At 38.3% G+C, this 18385-nt stretch overlaps 1 protein-coding gene across 2 annotated transcripts; it reads left to right on the top strand.

The window, feature by feature from the left end:
* Positions 1 to 150: 150 nt before the first annotated feature.
* stat3 (signal transducer and activator of transcription 3 (acute-phase response factor)) lies at positions 151 to 12709 on the top strand. Of its 2 annotated transcripts, XM_085404443.1 has the most exons (24): positions 151 to 386; positions 2857 to 3006; positions 3504 to 3747; positions 3840 to 3932; positions 4026 to 4107; positions 4211 to 4311; positions 5072 to 5223; positions 5408 to 5566; positions 5773 to 5865; positions 6026 to 6085; positions 6197 to 6226; positions 6315 to 6408; positions 6494 to 6541; positions 6719 to 6802; positions 7318 to 7416; positions 7559 to 7694; positions 7785 to 7837; positions 7932 to 8026; positions 8390 to 8529; positions 8623 to 8844; positions 9009 to 9051; positions 10442 to 10501; positions 11342 to 11439; positions 11684 to 12709. In XM_085404443.1, exons 2-24 carry the CDS (start codon positions 2879 to 2881, stop codon positions 11722 to 11724), a joined length of 2355 nt encoding a protein of 784 aa, XP_085260569.1. In that variant the 5' UTR covers positions 151 to 386; positions 2857 to 2878; the 3' UTR covers positions 11725 to 12709. The 2 variants fall into 2 exon arrangements, with proteins under 2 accessions (XP_085260569.1, XP_085260570.1); XM_085404444.1 differs by lacking the exon at positions 10442 to 10501.
* Positions 12710 to 18385: the final 5676 nt, after the last annotated feature.

The raw sequence follows: 18385 nt of genomic DNA on the forward strand, positions 1-18385 counted from the left end.
AGCGATACAGCGGACCTCCTCAACCAACCTCAAGCTAGTGTCCCGCCTCCTTTGCTTATAAGCTGCATTGTGATTGGTGACAGCAGAGTTGAAGACCACTATTGGCGGCTGGAAATGTCAGTAAAATAGTTTAAGGAGTTTGGCTGGCTGGAAAGTCTGCAATGTAGGGGATGGGTTGACTGAAAGATCCGTACTCGCGACGAAGAAGCGTTTCTCGTGTTGGGAAGAGAATATAAAGACTTACGGGGGTTTTTTCGAGCTCTTTCCCTCGTTTTTGTGGGTAAAATCTTTACGAAAGTTGCCACTGACCGTTATCGTCAGTGTGTTTTATGAGAAGGGTTACTGTTTTGGCGGAGAAACTTTCTAAATAAGTGGCATCGAGCCAGGTAAGCAAATATAAATCGACTTCTGCTTTTGGTGTAAATTTTATATTTTTAACGTAATGTTAATGCACGTCTACTTCTAATATCGATAACGCTGCTGGGGTAGACTTGCAGTACTTTATAGGTTCTTAGTTATTCACGTTGGAGAAACCCCCTCTGCTCACAGTGATATATAATTTATTAAAGTGGTAATAACGTTTTTAAGTGTGTTACAGTTCTGCTCGTTTCTTGTAAAATGTATATTACAGACGTAATATTTAAGAGTTTTTGTGTTTGTGTGCTCTGTTTTTCTCGTCTACTCTCTAACGCCTCGTTTAATAATGGGAGTACATCTGATATGCTTTAAAAAGGGAAGGTGGGCTTTAACGGGATGCCCCTTTGGACCGAGGAAAATTCAGTTCAGTTCTTTCTGTTTTCTTTAAGCTGTCACGCCCATCACCATGCCATCAGTTGGACAGCACACCCACTACCTAGCCTTATGATTCAAGGCTTGCATTCAATAAATTAGGCTTTAATTGGGGACAGTGAGTTAGCAGATTATTAACTTTTGACGAGTTTTGAATATGGACGCACATCATAATCAATCAGTATTTTTTTTTATTTTTTTTTGCCTAATAACACATGTAGTTGTACTATTGTTTTCATCCACTGCCAGTGAAGGTTGACATGCTTACTGTTTCTCGTTGTTGTCTCAAGGAAGTGCTTCCTGGAATATCATAGGTATGAGTTTTAATGAATGGCACTTTGCTTGGCACTGTTTGTGCCACTTACTTCCGAGCATAGGGCAGTGGACAAGCTGGGTAGACAGGTTTATTTATGATAACTAATTCTGAGTTGTGGATTTTAATTTGAGAGCTTTAGATTTAGTTTTAAAGCTCAGACATTGATAGAGGTGTGAAAAGAAAAGGAACACAAAATGTGTGAGACCTAAGCAAAATGTCTAAGTTATGCAACCAACAGATGAGTTGTTTAGACTTTATGGATTCCTTTCATCTGACATAAACAAGCTGCTTGTCTAAAGTTACTCTTGATTAAAAATAAAACACAACTATTTCTGTAACTGCACACGTATAATTCTGCAGAGATCTCACAGAAGGGCTTAGTAAATGTCAAAATAGTCCAGCCATTTCAGGAGAAACAGGATAAGTAGGTTACACAATAAACTTACAACTGTGCCTAAGGGTCATGGTTAACTTGAAATACTGTTTTATTGTTGTTGTTGTTGTTGTTTATTGAGCTGATAAAGACTTGCCTATTCTTTGGTTTGATTCTCTCAGGGTTTTTACATGCCCAGAAATCTACACCATGGATGAATGCATCTTTTTCATATGATGTGGGAAGAGGAACATTGGTCATATGAAAAATGCAACATTTGTGGGACAGTTAATTATGTGCCTTCACTGCTTAAAATAGCAACACAATATTAGTGAGCGTTAGTGAGCATATTAGTGATTTTGTTTTTTGGGGGGTTTTACCGAAACTAGTGGCTTTCCTTGAACACTAATTTCAGTGAATGTTGGGAAATCCACTTTCTGTTGGTGTTTTAAAATGACGCTTTTGAGAAGGCACTCACCTCCATGTGTATGAATATGGAACCTATGTAGTGTTGATTTGAATAATGCTAATACCTTGACAGATGGAAATTCAGGTCCATGTTTTAACCTGTTCAGACATGAACAGCATTATTTCGGTGCTATGCTTTGTCAGCAGGAGAAAATCTTTACATTTGGAAACAGAAAGTGAAGTTTTGTTTTTTGTCAAGTACATTTCTGTGTCAGCAGCTACCAAGCATGAAAGCTTTGTTAAACGTCTCTGCCTATATTTAAAGTCGAACTTTAGGTGTATTAGAGAACACAGTACACACATTCAGTGGAATGATGTTACTGCAACACTATCCAACATGTTATGTAAGGATTAAACAAAGGAAATGGCTTCCTTTTTGATTTATTGAATGTCTGGTTATTGTTAGTGTACAGTAGAAAATTCTTCAGGGAATGGTGTAACCTTTAGCTGAAAATGTGAGAAGGCTAGGAGAACCGCTCAAGTGGATCTGATGGAAAAGTTATAGTTACATAACCTAGATAAGAGTTATCTGATATCAGGTGATTGATTGAAAATAAATGAAACACTATTACTCAAATTGCAAAGTACAGAAAGCGCAGTGACATACCTTCGAGACAAAATTACCACCAAAGATCATTAACTCCTGTCTGCTCGGGGAGTTGACAGCTGTTCATGTTGGCCTAAATTTCTTGGTGGAGGCGTAGTGTTTCGGTGAACAGGAAGTGACTGTACTGAATAGGAAGCTTGTATGGGCCTGACATCGTTTTCAGAGAAAACTTGATATTTAGCTATTTCCCTACAGTTAATTTTTCCTGATTCTATCAGGAACTGTGGCAGTATGTATTATCAGTTTGTATTTTCATAGAATTTTTGGAGAATTTATGTTGTCTCACTCATATTTTTTATGTAGGCCAAAGGAGGTGAGTGTCAAGATGGCCCAGTGGAACCAGTTACAGCAGCTGGAGACCAGGTACCTGGAGCAACTCTACCACTTGTACAGTGACAGCTTCCCCATGGAGTTACGACAGTTTCTTGCGCCTTGGATTGAGAGTCAGGACTGGTAAGAAATAATTGTATTCTTTCACTTATTGTTGCATGTGTGTTGTTGCTGCCTGTGTTTGAGTAATTTCTGTAACTGTGAGACATCTGCTGCTGCCTATCTTGGCCAGGTCTCCCTTGAAAAAGAGGTTTTTAATCTCAATGGGATCTTCCTGGTTAAATAAAGGTTAATAAATAAATAAAAATTACATTTCTAGGCTCTGTTGTGAAATTACATTTTAATTCATGTAATTTTCTCTCCCTTTGGATTGGGAGATGGCCACTCATTATGATTTCCAAAATGTTTTTTGGCTTTAAAAATGTTTTTATTTATTCATTATCACCCTCTTCTTTCCTTATAACACCACCACAGGAATCGGGGCACTCTGATATAATGTGTCAGTATGCTTGTTAACCCGAGTACTCATTCTTGTGGCAAATGGGGATGAGTTTGACCTTAATGTATGAGGAAAAATTAGAAATGAGCACATACTGATCACTTTACCTGTCGTTTACAAGGGCTTACGCTGCCAATAAGGAGTCACATGCTACACTGGTGTTCCACAACCTCTTGGGAGAAATAGATCAGCAGTACAGCCGTTTCCTGCAGGAGAACAACGTGCTCTACCAGCATAACCTCCGCAGGATTAAACAGCATCTGCAGAGCAAGTACTTGGAGAAACCGATGGATATTGCTCGCATTGTTGCCCGCTGTTTGTGGGAAGAACAGAGGCTGCTGCAGACTGCCACCTCTGCTACACAGGTTCATACAGCAATATTGACCTAGCTTCAGACTTTATGGTGTATATAGTTAGTACAATGGCTCTACGTAGTATATCTTTTATTCTCTTGCAGGATGGCCAGGCAGCCCATCCCACTGGAACAGTAGTGACAGAGAAGCAGCAGATACTGGAGCACAATCTTCAAGACATCAGGAAGCGGGTCCAGGTTAGTTCTCATTAAAGAGTCACTTACTGCATATTTACGTAATTGGTCTTTCTTGGCATAAATGTATGTACATTATCACCCATTTCTCCACAGGATATGGAACAGAAGATGAAAATGCTTGAAAACTTGCAAGATGACTTTGATTTCAATTACAAGACCCTAAAAAGCCAAGGAGGTATAATTACCTTATTATGTTTTTGATGTAATTTTCTTAGCTGTGTTGCCTGTATTAACAGCTAAAAGTTAATTTAACGGTGACCTGTTCACCTTCTTCCCAGAGTTGTCCCAGGATCTAAATGGAAATAGCCAGGCAGCTGCAACGAGGCAGAAGATGGCCCAGCTCGAGCAGATGCTGAGCGCCCTGGATCAGCTCAGGAGGGTGGGTTTTTAAACTTTATTGATTTTAAGCATGTGTTATGTCAAGTGCTTTAGGTAACATCTATAAAACAAGGATATTCGAAACACATTATAATGCCTTATAAAGGGAAACCTTTGTATTTGTACATTTCAGGGCGTGCAAAAATGTATAAAGAGGCATTTTAGGAAGTAATTAGATCGAAATGAAACAACACCTCTGGACTTAAGCTGGCACACCCAGTTTAAGTTTGCTGGCTAGCACAAAAAGCAATAGATGTGGCATTGCATCTGTGAAACCAAATGTCCCTTAGTTGTGCATGCTGCACATATGTTGACCATTAAATTTTGCCAGACAGCAGTGTACTGAACAAGCAACTACTGCTAGTTACATTCATCAATGGTGAAAATAGAAATTTGGCTAAAAATTATAAATGCAAGATTGATAAATCAGAATCAGAATACTTTATTGATCCCTGGGGGAAATTATTTTTTGTTACAGTGCTCCATTTTAAACCAACATTAAGACAAGACAGACAATACGCTAACTAAGAATAGTACAATATATACATATATATACATACATACATAAGTCACTTATAAATAAATAGTTGGAAACATCTAAATGTTTAGCTGAATGATAGTAAAGAATAATCTTGGTCTTAAACCTGAATATTAACACAGCCATTGTTTGAATCTTTAACAGTGGTACAAAGTTTGGACCACAGATGGATTATAACTCTTTATGCCAATGTTTAATGTGTGCTGTGTTTGCTTTGTTATAGCAAATTGTTACGGAGATGGGAGGCTTGTTGACTGCCATGGACTATGTACAGAAGAACCTGACAGATGAAGAACTGGCTGACTGGAAGAGGAGACAGCAGATTGCTTGTATTGGAGGCCCTCCAAACATCTGTCTCGATCGCCTTGAAACTTGGTAAACTTGGAAACTGGTGCAGAGATTAATCATTGACTGTCTATTATTAGATATGTTCACAGTAGGTTTCGCATCATAAATTAATGATTCTGGCCAAGTGACTGTGGACTTTGGTCTCTGCTCTTCTTACTCCCTTCATATAGACAAGTGTCTGATTTGCAATTTGTATTATTACTTTAATCAGGATTACATCCTTGGCTGAGTCCCAGCTCCAAATTCGTCAGCAAATCAAGAAGCTGGAAGAGCTCCAACAGAAGGTGTCCTACAAAGGAGACCCCATCATTCAGCACCGGCCCGCACTTGAGGAGAAAATTGTGGACTTGTTCAGAAACCTAATGAAGAGGTACATTTGATGTTTATCTACTTAGATTTTTGTCTTAACTTGATCTGCATGGATTTAAGTTATTGACTTGTTTAAGGCTTCCCATAGTCTCTCACAGTTTTTATATTGTAAATGTGAAATTTCAGAAACATTTAAAATTACTACTTAGGGAACTTATACCTTTAACACTGCTCATCATGTATTGATGTGATGCTTTTGTGTCATAGTGCTTTTGTGGTTGAAAGACAGCCTTGCATGCCCATGCATCCAGACAGACCTCTGGTTATCAAAACAGGCGTGCAGTTCACAAATAAAGTCAGGTGAGAATCAGGATTACAACACCGGATTGTACATTTTTATACTTGGGATTATACATTTTATTCCAACATTTTTTGTGTCCTGTATAACGGGAAGTGGAACAGTCATTTTAATGAGTGGATGAATTTGTTCTGTCTTGTCTCTTTTCTCAAAATTTTAAAGGTTACTGGTAAAGTTTCCTGAGCTCAATTACCAGCTGAAAATTAAAGTTTGCATTGATAAGTGAGTTTATTTATATATTTTTATCATCCAACATTTCTGTTAAGTTTTGATCACTTGGATAGAAAGACAAAGCAAATGTACTGCTTTACTCATTGCATCTCTATTTTTCAGGGAATCTGGTGATGTGGCTGCAATTCGAGGGTAAGACTTTAAAAACAAACTTCAGAGCTTTTAATGTGTAGTATTTTAGAAAAGGTTCTTACTTTGTGCTCTACTATGATTTTACTAGATCACGAAAGTTTAACATCCTCGGTACTAACACAAAAGTTATGAACATGGAGGAGTCCAACAATGGTAGCCTGTCAGCAGAGTTTAAACACTTGGTGAGTCAAACGTTTTCCCGGTTGAAAGCTATGAAGTAATCTGATAAAGGCCTTCTGCGGAGCACTGACTTCCTGTTTGTTGCAGACCCTGCGAGAACAAAGGTGTGGTAATGGTGGACGGACCAATAGCGACGTAAGTCCTATTTCTTGTTGGACTTGTGTAATGTAGTGAACAAACCCCTCGTTACAGAATCTTAACTGTATTTAGCATGTGAAAAATTCTGCTTTAACCTGTAATTAACAGGCCTCTTTATCTCGTATACATATAGTTTTATAAAGAGATTTAAGTAGGTTGTTTTTTGTTTTCTAGGCCTCTCTGATTGTCACTGAGGAACTGCATCTTATCACGTTTGAAACAGAGGTCTATCACCAGGGCCTGAAGATAGATCTGGAGGTGAGTACTGCCACTGTGTGTCATGAAATGGAGCATATTTCTGCTTTCGTTATTAACCCAAGCAACACTAATAATCCGCAAAATTCGAAACACTCCCGAAGCACAATGCAGTTTCGTTATATGACACCCAATACAAAGTTAGTCACCAGACAAGTTAGTCATTTATGAAGTCGTCCGCCTCCAGTCACCTTCATCAACACTGCTTCTACAGGGACTGATTCTGAAAACGCAAAATTTCTTCTGTTTGCCCTTTTTTTGACCTGCCCACAGTTAATGGCAGGGTCACTGGCACTGAAGATTTACGCTGATGCAAATGGTGATTTGTTAGAGAATCATAATATTTGAATTTGCAGCTCCTTTAGTAATGCGTTAATCCTAATTTAAAATTAAATTAACTTTTAAGTCTATTTTTTTTTTTTAATAGCTAATAAAATATATGACAAACAATATCATGTATAAATAACATTTGGATGATGGATGTTGTTTTTTTTGTTACACACACCATGTTTTTGCAGACCCATTCCCTGCCTGTGGTAGTTATATCAAACATCTGCCAGATGCCAAATGCCTGGGCTTCAATCCTGTGGTACAACATGCTCACTAACCACCCAAAGGTAAGACAGCACCCTCTGGTGGAAAGGGACTAAACTCTGCATGAGGTGGATCTTAACTCAATGGAGTTGAAGATCTGTTTGAGTAGAAAGTAGGAAATGTGTATGTTTTCATAACATTTTGCCTTGGTGGTTCTTTGCACAGAACGTGAACTTCTTCACCAAACCTCCAGTGGGGACATGGGACCAGGTGGCTGAGGTGTTGAGCTGGCAGTTCTCTTCCACCACCAAGAGAGGCCTGACCATTGAACAGCTCACCACATTGGCTGAGAAATTACTAGGTTTGATGACAAGCCCTAAAATATCAAAGTCTTTTTTAGTTTTTCACGATTCTTTATGAATCTGATTTAATTCTTTAATTATCTATATAGGACCATGTGTCAACTACTCTGGATGCCAAATCACCTGGGCCAAGTTCTGCAAGGTACTACAACAAATGGCACTAAATTGTTCAGCGTTATTGTTAGTGATATTTTATTGTTTTGTATGAGTTTTTTTTTCTTTCTTCCACTTCACAGGAAAACATGGCAGGCAAAGGCTTCTCCTTCTGGGTGTGGCTTGACAACATTATTGACCTGGTGAAAAAGTACATTCTTGCACTGTGGAATGAAGGGTGAGAGGTCATGCTTTGTTTACAGTCAAGCCTTTTACCTTCCTTTCATATTAGAAAATTTCTTGACATGGAAGAGACTTTCTTTTAGCCGTAAAGCCTGAACCATGAAATAATTGCCAGAAAATTCAAAATGTTTGATACTGGAGTGTATCATTTAACCTTATGACACATTTAAACAAAAATATTAATTATAAATTAGTGCATACATGTTTTAATTGGTATCTTTTTTTAATATAGCTGGTGTTTTTGTGCAATTTATTTAGGTTTTTCTGACAAAAAGAAATCTGAAAAACTCATGTTTTAAATATTACAAACTTGGTGTTACAGGGTTAAGAGTATTTTCATTTCTTCATATGTCTACAGGTATATCATGGGTTTTATCAGTAAGGAGAGAGAGAGAGCTATTCTGAGTCCAAAACCTCCCGGTACCTTTCTGCTGCGCTTCAGCGAGAGCAGCAAGGAGGGGGGCATCACCTTTACATGGGTAGAGAAAGACATCAGTGGTGAGTATTTCAGAACTTCATGCTGTTTTGATGATCTTTTTTTTTTCATGTGCTCTTTTTGTTGTGATGTTGAACTTTTTTGTGTTTATATAGGAAAGACCCAGATCCAGTCAGTGGAGCCTTACACCAAGCAGCAGCTCAACAGCATGTCGTTTGCTGACATCATCATGGGCTACAAGATTATGGATGCCACCAATATCCTGGTTTCACCTCTTGTCTACCTATATCCTGAGATTCCCAAAGAGGAAGCCTTTGGGAAATACTGCAGGCCAGAAGCAGCTCCTGAAGCCGAGATGGGAGGAGACTCAACGAGCAGTAAGTTACTGCCTTGTTCTTCATAGTCTTTATTTAGTTAAAAAGAAACTCAAACATATTGCTCAGTATGTTTATAACAGCATTGCAAGTGTTTTTTAGGGTTTTTTTTATTTGTTTTGTTTTTAATAGTACTCATTATTTTCTCCAATTTTTTTCCCTAACAGCTATTCAGCCTTATTTGAAGACAAAGTTCATCTGCGTTACCCCGTAAGTATCTTCCACTCCCTTCTTCCGTATCTCAGAATGATAATATTTACAGGATGGTCGCATGCCAAACAGTGGCCAACGCTTATATTAGTTCTTTGTACTTCCTGTTGATGTTTTCTTTTGTGAAGACTGAGTGTTCCTGATTAAGACACAGATTCAGACTGTTTCATGTGGCAAATGTTAATCAAATGTTCAGGAAAAAAAAACAACATAGAGGTTTTAACTCTCAGTGTGAGAAGGAGGAAGGAGGAATCATAATGTTCAGGAAAAGGGTTGTGAACCCAGGTATTAGATTCTGTAGGGAACTGGCTTAGACTGACTTTGTACATGGGCCATCTGGCTGTGTATTCACTGAGCACATGTGAAAGTAATTTATTTTCATTTTCGACATGCGAATAGCCATGTCTCACACTTTCTGTACGCCATCATCTGACTCACTGGCCATTTCCAAATATTTAGTATGGATTTTTCTCTTATCATATATAGGGATGGGTACCAAAATATGGTATTAAATGGGCACCAGTGCTGAGCGTAAAGTATCAACAACCTGTAATGTTGTCAGTTCTTCTCTCTGGAGAGATTATCATGTGTTGTAGTCCCAAGCGAGAAGAGAGCTCTCTTCCTTGGAATCTATAAATGAAGGGCAGGGGAAGCCCCAGAACTGTGCACACACACCCACAGATAGAGTATTAGTGATGGGGGTGGGAAATGTAAGCATTCGTTTTCACTAGAAATGATATGGAAAGTGCTCATTACCGTAAGTACAAGAAAGCAGATATGCCAATACATCAGCAGCAAAGAGCTCACATATAGAGTTCATTATAACTCAGTATAGAATAATGGAGAAGTTGTAAAAAGGAACCACAACCCAGCTAACTGTGTAATCGTAGATTTGTTTATTAATATTAATCTCAAATGGTTAGGGTTTAGAGCATTCGCTTCAAAGAGGTGTTCACTGTACTGATAACAGTGGGGCAAAATCTAAACAATACCCATCCCTAATCACAACTGATGTTGCTGTTTATTAGACCATATTTAGACCTCAAAATATACATTAAAGTCTTAAGGATGAACGAAAGGAAGCACAAAGAAGCATTTTAAACTTCTAAATTTGTAATTCTACCAGTTAGCAGGGAAACAACATGAATGGAATTCCCATTTTAGAATTTTTGGTATTCACGATTAATATTTATTGACGATCATCAAATCTTTCCTGAATGTCTGAGATGAGCACAAATGAGAAAGGCAGAGGAGTTGGACGTTAGCTGCAGGTGAGTTTTATAGAGTGAGGTTGACTGACACGAGGGGAATGTAGAAACGGGTCATCCGCCTTGTATTAGTAGGTTTGATGGTGAGGTTTGCTCAGTGAGATCCTGACCTGTCTCCGTAGGTGTCCCTCCGTCTTCATGGACTTGCCGGACAGTGAACTGCTTGGGAACGGATTCCCAGGGTAGGCCACTCGGGGGGAGTTGGCATGTAGGGCTGTGTGTGCATTTTGTCACTTTGTGTGTTTGATGGGTAGTAATTTCACCTACATAATTCCTATTTTTGAGTCCAACATACAGACATTGTTCCTAGTTCTAATACAAAAGTAGCTCCCTGCCTTTCATTAGTCTTTCACTTATTTCACCCCATACTCTTGTTTCCTGCAGGCATTTCTTTATCATTCCTCATCCACATTATTTTGTGGGGCTTAAACGGTCCGAATTAGATGTCATAATAGTTTGAGTGACAAGTGATTCAAATAATATAAAAAGGTAAAACATTCAAAATCAGTTCCATGATAAAATGGACAAGGCTGAAGTGAGTTTGGTGGGAGAAAAAAGACAAAAAGGGGACTTTGTTTTTTGTGAAGCCTTAACAAAAGACTCTGGCCTGTTCGATCCACTTGATCCTTAGTTGTCATTAACATCCGTTCAGTTTGCCTTCTGTTCAGTTGAGCACAGTACTGCCTGATTTAAAGCAAAAAAAAAAATGCATTTAATGACCTATGCTGTTTATATACATTTAAAAACAAAATCCCTTGCCCTGCTCTTTTGCAGTGATTGTGTGCACAGGCAATGCTAAATCATCTGCCAGAGTGAGATGAGACAGGAGTGACTTATTTACTCAATAACCAATCTTTTGTTTATCAAAGCAGAATCACAGCTCCTTTTTTTAACTTCTGATAGCTGCATCACATTTCCTCATCACTTTTCTTACCACAGATAGTATTTCATATTTGATTTGTGTAGCCATCGCCAGGCATAGTACTTAATATTATGCTCTTTACTCTGTTTGTTTTTCACAGCACAAACTCTGGAAACACCAGTGACCTGTTCCCCATGTCACCCCGGACCCTTGACTCCCTGATGCACAACGAAGCAGAAGCTACTCCAGGGCATATGGGTGAGTCTACTTACATGTACTACAAACACACACATTTGTATTTGTACATTTCCAGGGCTTTACCTCCTCCCCCAAACACTTATTTATCTTTACAACCATGTGTCAGACCCTTTGAAAGGACTTGCCAAAATGTCTTTATGTTCAAAAGATGTTCTTACTATAAGACCTAATCGTTAAGCATAAATGTACTTCATTCGGCTGAAATATTAATTGCTTTATTCTTGTTTATTTATTTAATCTGCAGATTCACTCACTTTGGAAATGGATGTAGCATCGCCTATGTGAAAAGAGTCATCGAGTACTTCAGCCACTTCCTTCTTTGTTGGGTTTCATATTATGTTAGAGAATTTCTTGATTCATTTTTCTCTCCACACATAGTGTGCCTGTACAGTTTGTTTCTTTTTCTATGTAAAAAAATTTCTCTCTTTCACACAATAGGGAAGGCAGTTGGTCTTGGAAGGTTTTCTTTTGAAACAGAATTGGCACTTACTCTTTTTTTAATGGTTCTCCTTATAATTAATAGATCTTTTTTCTTTTTTTTTTCAAGTACATTAAACATTTAAGCACGAGTTATAGGTTGTTTACTTTTAGAAAAATTATGAATAATGTCTTCTTTTATTTGAATGACAAAATGTAATGAGAGTAATTGTTGTATAAGCTAGGCTTTTTCAGTGTCCCTGCCAAACGCAGCATGGTGTCGTTGTTTCACCCTATCTTGATTGTATAAAACGGTTTCTCTTTCATTATGCTTTTTACACAAATTGGAATATTTCTTGTATTTGTTTCAGCCAATCGAGGTGTGTAAAGAGACAAGAAATTTCTGACAATTGTGAAATTATTTTCATGTAAAGTTTTTTTTTTCTCCTTTAGCATTGTGAGAAGTTATGAAATGCAGTTTTTGTCAGCTCACGGTTTGAAATGTTTCGTTTTAATATTGTACAATTTAAGCCACATGTTTCTTTGTCTTGTAGTGAAGGCTCCTATTAATGGTGCCAGAAAGACTAGCACAAGCAGCAATCCCTCTGTAGACCTTCACAACATGATTTTGCTTTGTGTAACTGTGATATTTTGGTGTCAGACCACAGGGTGCAATGCGTGGTGGGGTCATTCAGTATTTGGCGTGGTATTTTTAGTGGAATAGACAACTCAAAACTGCACCTGTTATTGCCACAGTGTAAATCTGCTGTCAGTTTGGCAGTTTTATCAGCAAGAGTTACAGAACTAGAAAACGGCGTTGTGCTCAAAATGTAAATAAACCATTTTAATGAATTACTCCTCAGCCAGTAGTGTTGTTTGTGTTTGAAGGAGGAATGCCAGTAAAACAGCCTACGCTGATCTATAAATGAGTGTAAGTTGTCCACAGTTGCTTTATAGTTCATGGAAAGCTCCTTCATTTCATTAAAGCACCATCTTAATTGCATAAGACTAATTGAGGAAGCCAGTAACAATGGATGGTGTCATTACCCTATTTTTACTTTTATTTATGTTTTATATTGCGTGTGAACAATGCTTCAGACAGGTGTTTAATATCCTGGAGAAGTGCTGCAGGTATCTCTGTAGCTGATATTTTTATGCTTAACCTTCACCAACTCCTTTTTACACATCACACACCTGCCTGAACTAAAATAACACTTACACTTGAGAAGTCCACACAGTTATTGTGCCAAAAATGAAGCACTTGGCACTTTGTCCTTGCTGAAACATCAGAGGTTTTCTAAAAAAGATCATAAAGAAAGGTTGGCGCTAAAAACAGTCAAGTAATATAACCATAGACTTGAAAGGATACTTTTCACTTTGATCTGTCCAATAAAGTCAGATCAGTTCTGCAACTCCAATTCCAAAAACATTGGGTTGCTGTGTAAATTGTAAGTAACAATTCAATCTTTTAAAGTCATTTTATTCACAGTAGAATATATAAAACATCACTTTTTTCACTTGGTGAAACATCTGGACACAGGCCATTTCAGCACCTACAAACACCTAGAAATATGTAAGGCTTTCTCTAAAAACCAGTGTCTGGATGGGAACGTATGTTGCTTTAAAACCCGTCTATACCTTTTACTCCGCTACCATCAAAACTGTATCCTTTTAGACTGAGCGCTGATAAAAAACTAGATGATCCTTCTCCTCAAGTATATGACGTTCTTTTCCAAAAACAATTCCAGATTTTGATTTATCTGACCACAGAGCAATTTTCCACTTTGTCTCAGTCTATTTTAAATTAGACTTCGTCCCAAAAAGATGGATGTTGTGGTGAACTGTGTTCACAGACAATGATTTCTGGACTTATTCCAGTGATTACAACACAGAATTTTGTCTGTTTTTATTGCAGTACTGCCTGAGGGCCTGAAGATCAGAGGGATCCAAAACTGAATCTGGTATGCAAATTTATCCAGATTCTTGCAATCTTATGAAGATATTAAAAGTATTCACAATTTCACATCCAGGGAAATTATTCTGAAATTGACAATTTCAAAAATTGTTTGACGCTCTTTTCTGCAGATTTGTACACCTCTTCCCGTCTTTGCTTCTGAGGCATTCTGCCTTTCTATGATGCTCTTTTCAAAGCTTACTTATCTGTTGCTAAATAACCTAATATATACCGGCGCCTCAAGACAGGCTGTGTAAAGATGCTCCTGAGACAGTCCAGCACATAAAAGCAGGGTGCAAGATGCTAGCAGGCGGGGCATACATGGAACCCCAAAACAATGTGGCTGTCATAGTATACAAAAATATCTGTGCCGAGTATGGCCTGGAAGTCCCGAAGTCGAAATGGGAGACGCCCCCGAGGGTGCATAAGCGAGTTATTTATATATATATGTAGATAGATATGGAGACACACAGCAACGTGAGCAACACGACAACAAGCAGAGCAAGGCGGAGGACATAATTACGCAGAGGATAAGGAAAGAATGGAAAACAGGAAGGGACACAGCTGGAAGTAATCAGACACAATGAGCGAGGGAGGAAGCAAAACTGAACTCACTGAACACAGGATGAGAGACTGTCAAAATAAAACAGGAAACACACTGAATTACAGAGTAAGAGACAAGGGCTTGACACTGGGACCGAGGGAGAAACAGGCATGGGTACGAGACAGACTGAAGAGACAGAAAGGGCAAGAGACATGACGGGCTGGGGAGAACACAGACGGGACAACCAGAGCACAAAAGGGAACAGACTCAATGAGCAAGAACCTAAAAACTAGAAATGCAAATGACTAAACTAGGAAGAGCGAGGAAACAGAACCACGAATAACACTAAATCAAAGAATATGAATTAAACCAAAAAACACATAAACACTGGGTCACAGACCCATGACCATGACAGATTCAGAAATACTGATAGTTTAGTGTTTTGTAAAGGTTTGTTCTGTAATTAAACTTTAGGTTTTTTAATCATGAACTAAACTGCTTGTAATAAGTTTACTGGGGCACTTACAAAGACGTATATGCTGCATCGACTGGGTAAGCTATAAAAGCAATCTTGAAGGACTGAAGGAATGTGGAGTACACACAGATGTGTGTAATAAAAAAGCAGGCGTTAGTAACTGCTGACTTCCACTGAATTGTGTGTGTTTCACTGTACTACTATTGTGTGTATTGGTTGTAGGTCAGAGTTTTCTAACTTGGGACATTTCAAGAGAACAGAGTTCAATCTTATTATAATTACTAACAAATATGATTTCTCTCTACCTTGGTAAGCATATTTCTGCTGTGAAAATGAAAGAGACCCTTCATTATAGAATTGTGTATTGTTTTTAGTTTTCTTATTGCTGTACACACTCACTGGCCACCTTGTTATGTACACCTGTTCAGCTGCTCGTTAATGCAAGTATCTAATCAGCTCATCAGATGGTAGCAACTTAGTCTATTTAGGCAGATATACATGATCAAGATGACCTACTAAAGTTAAGTTAGTTAATCAAGCGTAAGATTGGGGAAGGAAGTAAATTTGAATGTTTCTTGGTTGCTGCTGCAGGAGATGCTGATGTGAGTATTTCAGAAACTGCTGATCTACTGGGATTTTTCACACACACTCATCTCGAGAGTTTAGACAGAGCGGTCTGAAAAAGAGAAAATATCCACTGAGCAGCAGTTCTGTGGGCAAAAATATCTTGTTGATACCAGACGTCACGGGAGAATACCCTCAATACATTGAGCTAATAGGAAGGCGATGGCAACTCAAGTGATCACCAAATCAAGCGATGCATAACACATAACACATCAAACTTGGAGGCAGATGGGCCACAACAGTAGAAGACTAGACTGAGTGCCACTCCTGCCCATGAAAAACAGGGAAGCATGGCTACAATTCGGGCAACAGAAGATTGGCCTGATGAGTCTTGTTTACTGCTGAAACTTTCACATGGTAGGGACAGACTCTGATATAAACATTATTTATCAATGGTTTAGATTAATGGTGTTCAACTCAACTCAAACAGTCACAAGCCAAAGTTGATGAGTCCAGCTACTACAGATAAAGAGAGAAAACTCACCCAACACAGTGGAAACGTGTAAAACATGTTTACGAGTCAATTTCAATGTCCAATAAGTTTGGCTTTAAAATTCCAGGAACTGCTTCAGGCCCACAAACAAGTGAGACGTCATTGCAGAAAATATACTCAAAGTGTACCAGTATTAAAGGAAAACCAAGAATAACATAGGAAACAAAGACAAACTCCAGATAAAAAAAGACAATAAATAAGTGTTTTAAATTTCCACGAAACAGCTGAACCCTCTTCTGATGAAGAAAAAAAAACACAACGAAGTGCATTTGATGAACTCTTTTATTGAGTGTAAGTAGGTTAGTGTACATGAATAAATCCGAAACAACCATTAGGCTGTACAAAATATTTAAACTTGTGTTTCTTTCCTTCTTTTAGATGTATTTATTTGCTTGGCACTATGAATAAATAAGACAAACTTAGGCAACCATTCTAAAAAGGGCTGAACATATTTTAATGAAACTGTGCCAAGGTAGGTTTTAACAGTTGTGACAAACAGCAACCTATTGTACATTTATACAGCCATAAAAAAAGACTTCTGTGAATTCATGAGAGATGAGCTGTTATTTTACTTCCCATTTTCAATATGAGAGTTTTTCACTCTGTCTTTGATGAACGATCTCTCGGCACATGATTGCTGGATTTCCCTGCCTGGAAACCCCACATTGTTTTGTTTGCATCTTCAAGTGTAACAATACCAATGTGAACAACAGCCCTGCCGCCGCCTGGATTCCCAAGGGCCCAATTGCAAATACATGACAACAGAGAGAGACGGCAAAACAAACAAAGGAAGGAGGTATATTCTAGATCACTAAGTCTCTGCCATGCTGTCACACTCGGTTACTTTCTGTCTTGTGTATATTTGGTTAGCCTTGAGGATAGGAAATGAACACAGGCTGGTTTGAGGAGATGAGGGGGTGTTACGATGTAGAGCTATTACCGACAGCAGCTGCTGACTCAGCTGTCTCAGGAAGCAACTGTCACCCTTCAATTCTGGACCGCAGCCAGTCAATCTGGAGAATCAATGAAGCTGTATGTGTGGTGGCTGCTGTGTGTGTCTGAGAGAGAGAGAGTGCTAAAAATGATGACACTCTGACAAGCAGGTGAAAAAATGAAGCCATTAATTTCTACAGCATCACAGGGGATTTCTCAGATTATATTCAGCTACAACTGAAAAGCAAACTCTGGAATTTTTCAAATTAAGTCATAGGTAAAGAATACATCTTTACAATTAATGTACTGGATTTAAAAAAAAAATCATGTTTAAGAAGGAAGTATTCATCAATGTATAGCTGATAGACTATCTGATAGTTCCTCCTTCTTCTTCTTTTATTTTTTTGTTTGAATTAAAAACACGGAAAGAACTGAATGACTTAAATGTTAAAGGTTTTTCTACATTATTTTCACAGCATTTTCAGACCAGTAGTTGAAAGACAGCATTCCACATGCAGTAACCTATGAATATATGGATTTTGGTACTTCTTATTTATCTATGAGATAAATAAAGTAGCTATGATACACTTAAAATGAACAAGTGTTTGTTCTTCAGTGATGAGCAACTGTTCACTTGATGTTACCGTATTCTTTATTTAGTGTCACACAATAATGTGTGGCTCTCTGTTAGATGGCTCCCCGAGGCCACACTGTCCTCTAATTATTTGTGGCAGGTTTATCTTTGGTCTCTGCCACCTCCTGTTTGTCTCAGCCTCTCAGACCACAGCCTGTTAAATTGATAATAAAGAAACATTTAGTCAAGTACGGGGCAGTTTAGTTTCAGAAAAGTACATTTAAATATTCATTTAAGCCCTTATACTAAAAATACAGACAGCTATGAATGATGCAAACAATATATACGGGGTTTTTTTTTTAAGTTTCTTTCGCTTTGTTGTTGCTGTTTTTAGAACGTTATGCTAAATTCTCACCAGCAGGTGTCGCCATTCTTCAATTTGTGGGAGACTTATTATCGTGTGGGAGATTAAGCAAAATCTAACCAACGGATCTGCACGTATAATGTGCAGCAGAGAAGAGCTCTGATTATTATTGTTATTTCCTTTGGTATTTTTGGTTCTTAGGCAGGCGATCTTTACATCCAATATGTACCGTGACCCAAAGCATTGTTCCAAAGTTGAAATTAAACGCCGTGTTGAGTACCCTAGCTATAAAATCGGACTCGATGAAACATGCACATAAAATAACAAATCTGAAGTTTCAACATGGAGAACACAGCTGTAACTGATTTATTTTATGTGTGTATTTACTAAATGTCAAAACGCTTTCAGAACCTCCCGAAATCCGTCATCAGGGCAGAAATCAGTAGAAACTGTTACTCTTGACAGACGTGCAAGAACCGCCGGAAGTGGGTGGTTTGTCAGCGAGCGAGAAATACGCACACACACACACACACACACACACACACACACACACACACACACACACACA

Source organism: Rhamphochromis longiceps, linkage group LG4, assembly GCF_057381845.1.
Source record: "Rhamphochromis longiceps isolate RC_006_pf linkage group LG4, R_longiceps_female_GT1.1, whole genome shotgun sequence".
NCBI classification, from domain to species: Eukaryota; Metazoa; Chordata; class Actinopteri; order Cichliformes; family Cichlidae; genus Rhamphochromis; species Rhamphochromis longiceps.